Below are 15,118 nucleotides of genomic sequence, written 5' to 3'. Positions count from 1 at the left end.
AAAGATGTGAGAATGCGACGGACGAACCGCGGGAGCGCCCATCGGCATTGTGGGTACACACTGGACCATTTAAACGATTTGTCAGTCCGATGCATCGGAATAGGCAAAATCGCTCAAGATATCGTCTAGTGTGTACCCAGCTTAAGTGTTTTATATATATCATCAACGTAAGTGCCCACTTGCACCAGTCTATACTCGGCGCAATTGATATGTCTATAAAGGGCATATTTACAGTTACGTCCAACTTTGCTCTGTTATGCAGAGTTACAGATGTGTCCTCCTACACCTAGCGATAATACACCATGAGGCGCAAGCGAGCCATGCCGAGCGATACAGCACAGCGTCCCTGTTGCCTCTTATTTCCACTGTAGATGCAGAAAAACACCCAGAGACGCTGGGCTGTGACTGTAACCGCACAGGGAGTCGTTTTACATATGTACAAAATAGGACTTCAGCAATAATGATTGAGGACAGAACTGTATGTACATATACATCTGTGAATGTTACAGGACGCCTTTTCGCCGGACTGCTTCAAGGGTTGAACGGTTTTTACCGAAATCCAATAAATTAAGAAATATTGGTCAAATAAATCCATATTTAAAACTGCAGCACCACTTATGACCACCAGGTGTTCCAATCCAAAAATGTATATGTTTTCCAATGGGTGAAAATAGAAAAAGTAAATAATACTTAAATAAAACCATAAATATTAAAAAACAAAACTTCCAGGTCAGTGCCCATCTCCACTCTCAAAAATAAATTTCCCGGCTGTCAATCAACTCTGATCCTCTAACAAGAGGAAGCAAGTGGTGATTGGTTAGCCAATGAACCAATCACCATTAACTTCTTCAGAAAGGGGCCTATTTATCAAATTGCTCACCCAGTAATCATGCAGGAAAAACAGCTCCTGCATGATGAACGCAATTCTAAGTAACATCCATATGTATTAAGTAGCAATTCCGAAGATACAGCAGAAATCTCTAGCGGTGCCGTAGCTTTGGCGCACAACGCATTCGCTATATAATGTGTACTATACGTGATGTTGCAGATATTCTATTTATCATCGTCCTGAAACTAAAAGTTTTCAGAGCGTGACCCATCTTCAGTTGGTATTAGTCCGCTCCTACTGATTGGAACAGGGCAGGGGCATATCTATAATAGGTGCAGGGTGTACGGGGCACACGGGCCCCCAGATCAAGGGGGACCCGCACTGCACTCCCTGCACCCATAGGTAATTATACTTACCTCTCCGCCGATTCCCAAAGTGCTGCTCCACAGCGCCGGACTGGCGCTGTAGAGCAGCAAACACTCACTGGGAAAATGGCGGTGGTCATTTTCCAAGTGATCTACGCTTGCACAGAAAAGATGTCCCCGGGAAAGTAGGCGTGGGCGCCATTTTCCTGGAGACCCGGGATAGATCCTCAGCATGAAGCCAGAATCTACAGCGCTCAGTGCTGCTGAGCCGCCGTCAGAGAGGAGGGGGCCCAGACGGAGGCTGCACACAGGCCCCCTCCTCTCTTAAACTGCCCATGGAACAGGGTCTGGAGTGCAAAGATAAACATGAACCAAAATAGCTGCAAATGACAGTGAGTGATGAGGGACAAAAGGCATCTATCAAAAAATTCAGAGAGGGCTACCATCGATGATGAAGAACCATCAGATCTCTGCCATCAATGGCAAATTCATTGACCAACGGTGGCGACTCACCACAACCACATGGTTGTGATTTACATTCACAACCAGCGACTCATTTATAAACTCCATTGTGCCATACCCTTCGACAGAGCTGTAACTAGACTTTTTGGTGCCCTGTGCCAGAAAGAGCATTTTCCAAGTAGGGACATTAGACACGCACCTGAACTAGGGGCATGGCCTCATAAGGAAGGGCCATGACGAATCTGATTTGTCCCGAACGATGAGAAAAGGGGTGCCGATACTGTTGTACCACTGTTATCCACGTGTCACTGCCAAATACAGTGTGAATCCAATGGCTGCAGTGACAATAATTATGCAGTGTAACTCACCGGTTGCATATGTAGGAGAGCGTTGGTGAAGCTGCACATGCCAGTGTAGATCACCGGCTGAAGGTATAGAAAGATGGCTACTTGTAATGTATATGAAGCAAATATCAGCGTCAGGGACATCCGTGTATGTACCCTCCGCCTGCAGCTGAACTCACCAGCAAGTGTACTGCGGGGTGTACCGTCAGCAATTGTGGGGCAGATAGCTCCATGTATAAGGTGTCTGACTGCCATGTGAGAGGTGATAGGTTCGAGTCCCAGGCATGACAGTATTTTGAAATGTGTTTTAAATAAAAGAGGATGTGGAGTCCGCCAGAGAGGAGGTAAGTGTGATCAAGAGATGCCAGTACTGCGCCCCTTGCCCTGTGGTGCCCTGTGCCTTGGCACATATGTTGTACAACCCTAGTTACGTCCCTGCCCTTCAATATTTCTCACCCCACCGTCCTCATTTATCAGATCAACCCCTATCTCACAGTTACTGGCCCTTTTATTTTGTTTCTCCGTACTGGGGCTTGTGTTAAATCCGCTGAATAAATTAATGAGTCCGTTATCCACTAGATTGTGTAAGTCTCGCTGGCTGGTGATTAAATAGAAAATTATGTGATGAAGTCTAATATTATCCCGTGAGTCAGCAGTTCCGCGCTTTTTGAAGTCCAGAGAATGTCGATACATAATTGATTTCTGTAGATGCCAGCTCAGCAGCCGGGACAAGAAAAGAGCGTTGCATCAGCTCGGCGCTGTCTCATTCTTCTTTGACAAGCGGTGTCATCGTGACCACTGTCCTGCAAGGTTTGTAGGTCATTACAGAGGATCAGAGCACTATGTTAATGTAAAGAAAATGAAGCAAATAATGATTCTGTGCCCAGGAGAGGGCACAGAGGAAACAGCATACATCTTATATAAGGTCATAGTGAGAGCTATGCTGGATATTGCTCTGTCCTCACCCCTATGCATCCTTCATTCCGTTTTCCAGCCTCATGAGTGCTCAAAGCTTTATAGTTGCATAGAGCATTAGTCACTTAGGTCTAAAGTATCAGGTCCTGTTTCATATCTCAATAGTCTTTATTCCTGGAAGAAGAGAGTTGGCGTGGCGCTTGCAGGAATGTGGTTCTAGTTTGGCAGAACAGGTCGTGGTTTGGGTGGGCTATTGGTGGCGTCATCTTGTCCCAATATGGCTTTTTAAATTGCTGGATGTATGCTCTTTAAAGTGTACCTGCTGCCTTGACTTTATAGGAGGCAGCTATTTTTGGAAGTGTCACAATACCCAGAGTTGTTTCGGGGACAAATATTGTGGCGACCATTCCAAGCAAATATTTCCCGGCCCTACTAAGTGTAAGTCTGACCCTTACGAGGGAACCAGGCCTGATTATCGGCACAGAAGAGTGTAAAACCCCTTCGGTATCTGTACCTGGAAGTGACGTGAGTGAGAGCGGAAGTGGATGTTTTTGCCCACACTTTCCAGGAAAATAAGACATTCGGCTCCAACTTTACAGCACGAAACTAAACCCCACAGACAAGATGCTCAGACATCAGCTCACAGACAGGGGGTCGGTCTTATTTATGTCATGATCTGCTTAAAGTTTCCTGCAGACCCCAGACATGATTTTTGTATTAGAATGGCTGAAAAGACGGGAGTAAGTGTATGTGGCGTATGCTTGCTGTATAACGGGTACATGTGCTACTGGTGCCGACCTGCGAGCATCTTCGTTGAGAGTACGAGATGAAACCCAGTTTGCTACTAATTCTGCGTCAGGCCGATTGTTTATCATATAACGTGATACAAGAACTGCACAAAATTTTATGCATTACATCATATCCCAACATTAACGAGGCTAGACGAGGGTGTACCCCATTACATTGTCAGCCATCCACAGCCCAAAACCACTCTCCTAAGACCACCCTTTCAATGCCGCGTACACCTGGCACTGCTACCAATCCCACCTTGTGGGACATAGGGCTGATTAAGAGATGGGCGCTAAACCCATCACAACTGATGTGCAAACATATGCAAATGTCGCAGACGCCGAGGAATATATTCAGGCACTCACCTGCAGCTTTGCAAATCCAACCATCTGCGTACAAAGACGCGGCAGCGCTCGCAGATCATGCCATTATCACATTTCTGCGTTGGGGCCTCCTTCACTACATACGGGATCGCAGGCGCCGGATGTGACACGCCCCAAAACAGTCACGACACGTCTGTGTTCTTTGAGACCACTCCCCATTACCCCCCCCCCCCAATTGCTACCTGTCAATCACACTGCGAGTGAAAAGTCGCTGCGGGAGACTACGGTAATGTACCTTGACGCATGCACCGCGTGACTTAGATGTATGCGCACTTTACAGATAATCGCTCAACTGAGTAAATATCGGCATGGCGTACATATCTGAATCAGCCCCATACTGTATTTACCAAATATCCCCCCCAGAGTCTGGCAAAGTCCTAATAACTGGTACATGGAGACAGTCCCTTCAGGTCTGAGCTGTCCCAGCTTGGCCAGGGTGTGTATGGATACAAATGTGATTTATAATAATGATAGCTCTACGTTCTCACACTTCTCTCTTTTCTTAGACTCTGCCGGAGGTGTGTTCTGAGCAGGACGAACTGGATTTCCTCATGGAGGCCTTGATTATCGGGTGAGAACGTTCGCACAGCTGATGATTGGCCACTTAGGGGGGGATTTATCAAACCTTTTAAAGAGGACAAGTGGAGACATTGCACCAAAGCACCAATCACCTTCTAGTTATCATTGAGCTATAAAAGAACAGCTACAACCTGATTGGTTGCTATGAACAACATTTTCACTTGTCCTTCCTGTGAATCTTCTCTGGTTTCCATAGAAACAGGGCGGCCAGCGGGTGAGGAACAGCCTGGTGGTGAAACGCGTCTGCGCCCACCCTGCTCATGACCGCATCGACACTGTACAAACCATCTTACTATCATTTGATTACTGTAATTGTGACCAAGAGCCTCCTAATCGCTGCTCATATTTCTCTCCTCAGTAAATTCAGCCACCAGAACATTGTGCATTGTATCGGGGTGAGTCTCCAGGCTCTGCCCAGGTTTATTTTGCTGGAACTCATGGCTGGAGGAGATCTGAAGTCCTTCCTCAGGCAGACACGGCCCAGACTGGTGAGACGAACGAGATGGCTTATTCCTAAATGATAGAGGTGTACTCTCATATCCAGGGTTGCAGTGGCCCACAGGGGTACAGGGGAAATCCATGGTGGGCTGCACTGCCTCTGGGCCCACCCTCTCTTCTTCTAGGTGTCAGGTTCCAGACTTCAAATGATAGATTGTTACTATATTAGACCGGTCAGTTACCTGGAGTAACAGGACCACTGATCAACATGGGGGCTTGGTTCCCTTCTGTAGAAACTACACCAAGATTTGCCTAATGGTTAGCCAGGCATCTGTGGGTGTGGCTGGCCACACCCTCGCTGATAGATGACCACAGCCCTCAAGCATGGGCTCCTACCACTGAACTCCCCTGTTGGGTCCTTCATGCCCCAGTGCAACACTGCTCATATCTCTGGGTGGAATCAGTACGATTTACCAGCAGACGGGGTGCCGGTGGTCAGAAGACTGACAGCAGCATCCCGATGTTGCAAATCCTGACGGGCCAGTAAGTAGGCTAACCCCCCCCCTTCCCTCCTAACCCTAACCTTCCCCCGGTGGTGCCTAATCCTAACCTCCCCGTAGTGATGCCTAACCCTAACCCCCCCCCTTCCTGCACAGTAAACCTAACCCTCCCCGGGCGGTAACTAACCCTAACCTTCCCCCAGTGGTGCCTACCACTAACCCCTCCTCCCTGCAGCCTAACTCTAACCCTCCCCCTCTACCCCCCCAACTTTCCCCTGGTGGTTCCTAATCCTAACCTCACTCCGGTGATGCCTAACCCTAACCCCCCTTCCCGCACCTTAAACCTAACCCTCCCCGGGCGGTAACTAACCCCAACCTCCCCTCCCTGCAGCCTAAACCTGCCCAGTCGGTGCCTAACTCTAACCCATCCCGGCAGGTTCCTAAATCTAACCCCCCCCATCCCCGGCCTAACAGTATCCGTAACCCACATACTTCCCTTCGAAGATGCCGGCGGTTGGGATGCCAATGACGGTATCTTGATCCCTTCAGAATGCCGGCATCAGCATCCTGACGGGCGTCGGGATTCTGGCGTCGGTATACTGACGTACGGCATTCCGTCCGCCAGCATCCTGATTGGATCCCATCTGGGTTGCCAAAGTTAATCCAAACCAGTCACCCCCCCCCCCCCTATAATACGACACTGGTGTTTTTAAATGATTAAAGCTGGGCATACACGGCCAGATAAAATGTCTGTCAGACCCGCAGATGTCCCCGGCATACAATATGAGATTTCTCTCACAGTATATTGGCCGACATCTGTGCTCCGCCCCCCGGGGGAGGAGACATTTCCCTGTCTGTCGGCCGCGGCTGGGCATACACTGCCTGATGCCGGCGACAGTTTACCAGTAAATATCGCATCGGACGGGCATGCTGGACAATCTGGCATGCCAGACCGAGCAATATTTAACCCTCGGTCGCCCCCCCCCCCCCACTCGCTACAATTTTCGGGGCGATCCGCGGATATCGGGAGGATCGCCCCGATAATTGTAGCGTGTATGGCCAGCTTAAGTAAGATTTTATTTAGATAATGCTGTTTAAGAACTGAAAACAAATGATCTTATTACCATTTTCACATCCCCAGAGTTGTAGCACTGTCTTAATTTTTACACCACTACAATGCTGCTCCATCCCCATTCTCGCTCAGCTTATGAACCAATAAGAAGGAGCAAGGTATCAAATGGAGAGTGGTTTAAAAAGTAGAAAAATAAACCTATAAAAACAAAATACGTAATCCACCCAGACAGCTCATTGATAAACTCCAGCAAATGATACTTAAAAGTCTATGATGAGGGGGCGGAGGTTAGCAATGCAATATTATGATAATTGCATCTAAAGACTCAGCTCGTCCGGCTCCGTCCCCATCACCAACCACCTGCATCTCCTCTCCGGGCTTCTCCCGGAGAGGAGCTTAGGAAAGTAGGCAAGTATATCTAATAACTCTGGGCACCCAAATATTATAAGAGTCCAATCTACCAAATGGCGCTGTTGCCCCTAAAGCTGTATACACACGGGACGATGAGCTGTATAAACGATATCGGTGAAAGATTTCCCTTGAACTTTCTGTAGTGCAGGACAAACGATATTGGGTGTACACACTGACAGATATCTATGATAGATATTGGGTGTACACACTGATAGATATATATGAAAGATATTGGGTGTACACACTGATAGATATATATGATAGATATTGGGTGTACACACTGATAGAGATCTATGATAGATATTGGGTGCACATACTGATAGAGATCTATGATAGATATTGGGTGCACACACTGATAGAGATCTATGATAGATATTGGGTGCACACACTGATAGAGATCTATGATAGATATTGGGTGTACACACTGACAGATATATATGATAGATATTGGGTGTACACACAGATAGAGATCTATGATAGATATTGGGTGCACACACTGATAGAGATCTATGATAGATATTGGGTGTACACACTGACAGATATCTATGATAGATATTGGGTGCACACACTGATAGAGATCTATGATAGATATTGGGTGTACACACTGACAGATATATATGATAGATATTGGGTGTACACACAGAGAGATCTATGATAGATATTGAGTGCACACACTGATAGAGATCTGTGATAGATATTGGGTGCACACACTGATAGAGATCTATGATAGATATTGGGTGTACACACTGATAGATATATATGATAGATATTGGGTGCACACACTGATAGAGATCTATGATAGATATTGGGTGCACACACTGATAGATATATATGATAGATATTGGGTGTACACACAGATAGAGATCTATGATAGATATTGGGTGCACACACTGATAGAGATCTATGGTAGATATTGGGTGTACACACTGACAGATATATATGATAGATATTGGGTGTACACACAGATAGAGATCTATGATAGATATTTGCCACTGCACCCATGACCGATATGCCACTGCACACATGACCCTGCACCCATGACCGATATGCCACTGAAGACATGACCCTGCACCCATGACCGATATGCCACTGCAGACATGACCCTGCACCCATGACCGATATGCCACTGCAGACAAACAAGTCACTACATTCCGAGCCCATATTCTCAGATTATAATGTGAAATTAGCATTTATTGTATGGTCCTAAGACAGGGAAGGGATGAATAATACTGTTACCGCACATATTTCATGTTGTGCATCATGAAGCTGATGCTATAGAGAAACATGAACATACAGTACAGACATATAATCCCTGGCTCCCTGCAGGGCTGCATAGAACACAATCTTCCCAGATGCGTATCCCTGCCATTTGCAGCTGTCCGGCTCAGTATGACCTGTAAGAAAGATGTTTCGTTTTGCAGGAGAGAGGAGAAACCCCACAGGCATAACTACTGCGTTCCCCAGTAATCTCCTGGCAGACTGGCAGCCTGGCATTGTCAGAGAGCATTACCGACCGCAGGGTTTCCCTCGCAATTCCGATGGTCGCGATGGTCAAGACCATCGCGACCATCTTTTTGCACGCTCGTATATGCTGTGGGTGGTGACCCACAGCTATACGAGCGTCCAGGAGGACGCTCCATATTAATGGAGGAGGGCCCTGATTCAGAGCGAGCGCTCTGGTCAGAGCGTCCGGCTCTGAATCAGGGCCTAAATACCTTAAACATCCTTACTTAACTTATCTATTAAATAAAGAGACGGACACAATAACAGCATGGATAAAAGGTCACAGCTTTTATTTCCAAATTAATTAATTCACCTAACCAAGGTGGCCAGGAGACGCGGCATACTCAGTTCTAGCTTTCAAGTTGGAGACACACACGGGGAACGACTGAAACGCTCCCCCTAAAGACGCACTTAAGTTGCGAAAGTCCCGCCTCCCTCCTGGGCCAGTCTACTCCGAGTGCTTCCGGACAAAAGCGTTGGGGTACCCTCGTACGAGAAGGACAGACTTGTCATGTTACATCGAGGTCCAGCGCCCTCACAACGCTCTCTTGCGCCACAATAAAGCCACTGAGATGCAGTGTTCTCCCGCCATGTTGCGCCTTCCCTGAATAAGGAAAAAATGAACACAACAAAAATACAAACAGCAAAGCTTTGGGCGGGAGGGTGGGCTCCAGAATCAGCAAAGAGGCAGATCACATGCACACCACCTGTTTTATACCCCTAGTCACAGGCACACCCACAAATCCAAGCATTGGTCAGCTAACAACCACCTGACCACCTAAACATCTGCCTAGTAACAAGGCTGTCAAGACAGCCGATCAGCAAAAACCCCAGGAATCTTATTTAATCTCACGTTTAGGCAACCTTCGCTTTCTATTAAATTTTAGCATTTCGTCCTGTAACACAGTGGGTAGGTCAGTTAAACATTATAACCGATATATAAGGGGAGATTTATCAAACCTTGGAGAGAGTTAAAGTGGAAAGAGAGAAGCTGTGTTTGATAAAATGACATTTAGGAGCTGATTGGTTGGTACTTTATCCCTCCATTTTATCTCTCTCCGAGCTTTGATAAATCTCTCCCTTAGAGGGATGTCAGGGTAGCACTGAACAGCGTGTCTTGTCTTCATGCCATTCTCCCTTTATCTCCCAACAGAACCAACCGTCCTCGCTCTCAATGCTGGACCTGCTCAATGTTGCTCACGACATTGCCAATGGCTGCCAGTATTTGGAGGAAAACCACTTTATTCACAGGTTAGAAGCAGAGGCCCAGAAGCGCAATATTTTACACTGCGTCCTTTTTCGTTCATATGTTATATATACTTTGTGTCTATGTACTAAGCAGAAGAAATAATCTTCCCCCAGGATGAAAACATTTTATTAAAAACTGCAATGCCGACTTGCTCCAGGCTGCAGAACAGCAGAGCTGGGAGGTGGGGAGGAAATCGTCCCCCACTGCTAGCACTCTAATCCAACAGTCTGGCCATGGTAACGCCTCGTACTATTTTACACTGATATCACCTTCAAATAATAATAATAATACCCACCGTTTGGTTTCCAGGAAAATAAATAATATATAAATTTAAGGCATAAATTCTCCCCCTTATATAAATTCTGCCCTTGGCTGTAAAGAGTGGTCAGCCTTCTGCTGCTAGAGGTGTGTCCACGTAACCTGTCCTCAAATCGCGTGATTGTGCGAGTAAGCCGCGCCACGTGTTTCGCCCGAACGTGCATCGGATTGACATTGCTAATGTGACACAAGTAAAACGTGCAAGCACCCTGGATATTGGCGCTGGCTTTGCATACAGCGGTGTTGTGCAACCCTAACCTGAATTAAAAGGCAAACAGAGGACCGATACAAGTAAGCCGTGCCATGCATCCCTCCACACAGCGCTGTGCGCAATCTGCGACTTTATACAATCACATTGAGAGAAAAACGCTAATCCTAAGCCCCCAGGACAGAATAAACGACACTGGATGGAGTTACTGTACTATGCGACACAGGCGCTAATTTAAGAAATAGATACAAAAGTCTGGAAATTGCCGCCTGTGGAAGAGCAGCTGAGTCACGCAATATGGAGCAAAAAAGATGGGTGAATGAGGACACATCCGTAGTTATGCTTTAAATTCCAGTGCCGGAGTTTCCCATGCCACCTCTTACTGGCTGGCACTGGAGTGTGGATGAATACACAGATCACCTGACAAGTGCGCATACCAGACAGGCGCCACGCCATATTTAGATGTGACATTACGAGTGAATATGCCCCAAGTTAGTAATTGGTCACCCCATACCCTTATTCCATTACCCCCACCTCCAATATCTGTACTGTTGCTGGTTAGCAGGGGCGTATCTACCCATTGGCCAGGATGGCAATCGCCAGGGGCGCCGACCAAAGGGGGGGCGCCACCCGGCAGTGCCACCAGTAGCCAAGGGGTGGACAAGTCCCTTGGCCCCACAAGTGTAGGGCAGACCGCAGTGATAGCGGTCTGCTCTACACAGTTTACAAACACACAGCCGCCAGCGGCGGCTGTGTGTTTGTAATAGCAGCCAGCTAATGAGAGTCTGCCTGACTCTCATTAGCTGCTGCGTTGTCCGCAGAGGGAGCCGGCTGGAGCTCACTAATGAGCTCCGTCTTCCGGCTCCCTCTGCAGCATGTGATGGGAGAGACGTCATGACGTATGATGTCTCTCCCATGCAGGAGAAGAGCGGGCGGGACTAAGCGGACAGCGGCGGTCACGTCAGGAGCAGGGATCAGGTAAGTTTTGTTTTTTTCTCTTTGTGTGTGTGTGTAGGGGGTGCACTGAAATAGGGGGTGACTGCTTTGTATAGGGGTGGCCACTACTGGGGGCACTCTATAGGGGAGGCCACTACTGAGGGCACTCTATAGGGGTGGCCACTACTGGGGGCACTGAAATAAGGGATGGCCGCTACTGGGGGCACTTTATGGGGGGGTGCCTGCTACTGGGGGCTCTGTATATGGGTGGCCACTACTGGGGACAATTTCGGGGGGGTGGCCACTACTGGGGGCACTGTATAGGGGTGGCCACTACTGGGGGCACTGTATAGGGGTGGCCACTACTGGGGGTATTTTAGGGGGGTTGCACTGTACAGGGGGGACACTCTACTGGGGGCACTGTATAGGGGGGGCTAATAATGGGGGCAATGCAGCAAAGGGGGATTGCTACTGGAGGGTTACTACTGGGGGCTCTGCATAGGGGGGGGCGCCAGTCCATTACATTGCCAGGGGCGCTTCGATCCCTAGATACACCCCTGCTGGTTAGTACCCAAGCAGTAAAAAAAGTATATAAACTAAACATAAAACCATCTCTACAGATCAGTATTCCAGCAGAAACAGGTACGTGAGCATAGAACCGTATGTTACAGAAGGGATTACAATTTCCTGTAAAGTTAGGCAAGAACCTGAACGACAAGATGTTGGATGGACTTGACATGAAAGTATAATCTTGGCCTGAGACATGGTGCCCGTAATAAGGCGCATGTCACTGGGCATTGCAGATTGAGACTGACCTTATTAAATCCATTGATCCTGTGTTTCCAGAGACATCGCTGCTAGGAACTGCCTGCTCACCTGTCAGGGACGCGGCAGAATCGCCAAAATTGGGGATTTCGGGATGGCTCGTGACATATACAGGTAATTCTCTGGGCTATACAATAAATGACTTAGCGAAGTCTTGCCAATGGAAATAAATTGACCTTTCATGTTCTGGAGCAAAAGGCTGTTTGGTTAATTATGACAAATGTCATTTATATGTGCGTCTGGTCTGTGAGGTGGTACGATCCAGTGAAAAATCCACATACTGTAGACTACAGGAAGCCTAATTATTCCATAAAAGCTTTGATTGGCAAAAAGTGTATATGTGATATGGCAATGTACAGATATGGCAATGTACAGATGTGGCAATGTACAGGAAAGTTAGTTTGGGCATTTATCGCTATCTGCATGTTTAATGCGGATGTACAATAATTATTTTCACCTAAATGCACAAAATGAAAATTAATATTTTTGCTGGAATTTAGCAAGAAGCTAGAGCCCTCTTCTAATGAAGAGCTGGAAGCCGTGTAACCGCTTATGCTATCTGCGCATACCAAAGCTTGGTAAATCTGACAAGTGGCAAACGCAGGATTTCAGTTCCAAATGCTTTATTTTGGAGTGAGTGTGGCCAGTCCATGCAGATGGTGTAATTAGCACTTATCCAGCTTTAATATGCGTCATACAAAGTGTATTGTAGGCCTGATTCAGAATCGCTCGCAAGCGGCTCGATGTTTGTGATCTGCGCCTGCGCTGCGTCCGGAGTGCGCATTCGCGAGCCCCGCCGAGTGACTGAAGTTCAGTCGCTACGGGGCTCGCGACAAGACTGGGCGGCTGTCGATGGTGAGTGACAGCTTACACCGTTTTGTAGGCGGGTAGGGGCGGTGGTTGGTCAAACGCCGGCGTTCCCTTAGGAACGCCTGGCGTTAGAGCAGGAAGCCCACTGTCAGTAGGTCCTCCCTCAATTAGATCGGGCAGTCCACTTGGCCTTGCGGAAGCCGAGACCCTGCCACAGGGTCTTGTCGCAAGGCCGATGGTCGCGATGGGCTCCTGGCCGCTTGCACAAGCTGTGGGTGGTCACCCACAGCTTGGCGAGCGGACGGAGAAAAAAAAAACGCCCACAGACCCAGCGAGCTGCCAGCGGCAGCAAGCGAGTCTGAATCAGGGCCTGTGTGTCATAATTCCGGCATATACAGGACCAGTGATCACAGTAAGCCATTAGATGTGGCAGTAGGGCCATCCTGCCTGAGTTGAATGTTTTTATTTTAGATGTGGGCACCATTCCTGGGCATGGGAGCAAGTCCGGGAGTCCGGGGGAGCAGCAGAAGAACCTAGCACTGCCCTGGACATATACAGTCAGGTGCATAAATATTGGGACATTGACAGAATTTTCATATTTTGGCCTCTACTCACCACCACAATGGCTTTGAAATGAAAGTTAGAAATGAAGTTAGATTTAGGATTGTTTAGTTTGTCCCATTACTTTTGGCCCCTTAAAAAGTGGGAGGCACATATAGAAACCGTTGTAATTCCTACACCGTTCACCTGATTTGGATGTAATTACCCTAAAATGAAATCTGAAAGTCTGCAGTTAAAGCACATCTTGTCTGTTTCATTTCAAAGCCATTGTGGTGGTGAATAGAGGCCAAAATATGAAAATTCTGTCAATGTCCCAATATTTATGCACCTGACTGTATGTACATATTGGTCTCCTTATGCACTGGATAGTGTATTATTATACAGTATTAATAATTAACCCTATTGATGGTCTATAGCAGTGCACCCCAAAGAGTGCATGTTTTCCAGATCTCCTAGTTGGTGTGCAGGTGTATTTATTACTGGCTGACACATGTTAAAAGATCCACAGGTGGTGCTAATCATTTCATTTGTGATACTGAGAAGAACATGCAGCACTAGTAACATTCTATTATATTACTATTTCTATTGTGGTCATGGTATGGGCTGGGGAGGGGGGTTTCCAGGCGACCGGAAACACCCCCTGCATTTTAATATGGACAGTATAGCAGTATAACATAATAAAGAGCCACATTAAACATATGCATTACAATGTCACTAATACTCAATAAAGGCCCCCCAAAAATAATAAAAATATTGATCAGCCATAATGAAAGATTTTATTATTGGGGCAATAATGTTTAAAAATAATAACATTTAAAAATATGCGGACAATAATATTTTTATGTTAATTCGGGCCATATTAATTAATTAATGATGTAGAAGCACAAATAATAATTAAAACGTATGGTACTACAAGTGCCAGCATAGAACACAAATGCAGTTTCAGAAAGCTCGCCGGCCAGGGGCATCTTTTTGATTGTGCGAGTTTTTCTGGCGCATTTCCGGCGAGTTTTCAAGTCGCAGGCTATTACATCTGACAACAGGTGTGTTTGATATTTAAAAATGATACATGTTACCTTCCAGTAACATCCACTAAAATCCACACTCCTTCCATCCAAATTCATCCTGCGTCTCCCTCCGGTGACCATCCGCTCATAGCAACTAAAGACGCATAACTAGACTTACAACATCGGCCAACTGTGTGCGGCCCTCTGCCCCTAGTCACATTCTATTTTCATGACTTGAAACTCGACGGATACTCAGCAGTTTTTTCGAAAATCAGAAGCTTTTACACCCCCCCTCCCACCCCAGTGCTTATACTTTATGGAGATGGCGCTGTGGGAGTGATTTACAAACTAGAGGTGTCATTGCTGGATAGGAAACGCAGAACAGGAACACGAGGGAGCCTAATAAAGTTTGTCTCCTTTGCGGATTCGTGAGAACATTGAGATCTCTCTGCAGAACCTGGACATAGTGACCTGCCATCTATAGAGCGGAACGCGGGCAACTCAGATTTATAGCTAAGCCTCCTCTGCCCAGCAACGGCAACGCAGGCCGTTACTCGTCTTGGGTAGATTGAAAAAGCACTGGTTACATATTTATAATTATATATAAGAGCTAC

At 46.9% G+C, this 15,118-nt stretch overlaps 1 protein-coding gene across 1 annotated transcript in view; it reads left to right on the top strand.

Moving 5' to 3' along the window:
* ALK (ALK receptor tyrosine kinase) overlaps positions 1-15,118 on the top strand; it is a 1,123,220-nt gene that overhangs the window by 1,086,643 nt on the left and 21,459 nt on the right. Inside the window, exons 22-25 of the mRNA XM_088467953.1 lie at positions 4,594-4,658; positions 5,025-5,154; positions 9,744-9,841; positions 12,148-12,240. Coding sequence (XP_088324079.1) covers positions 4,594-4,658; positions 5,025-5,154; positions 9,744-9,841; positions 12,148-12,240 — 386 coding nt within the window. The remainder of the gene's footprint in view (positions 1-4,593; positions 4,659-5,024; positions 5,155-9,743; positions 9,842-12,147; positions 12,241-15,118) is intronic.

This window comes from Taudactylus pleione, unplaced genomic scaffold, assembly GCF_031769625.1.
Source record: "Taudactylus pleione unplaced genomic scaffold, aTauple2 ptg000079l, whole genome shotgun sequence".
Lineage (NCBI taxonomy): Eukaryota > Metazoa > Chordata > Amphibia > Anura > Myobatrachidae > Taudactylus > Taudactylus pleione.
Note: the sequence above shows the minus strand (reverse complement) of the source record. Positions and strands in the feature narration are given on the sequence as shown.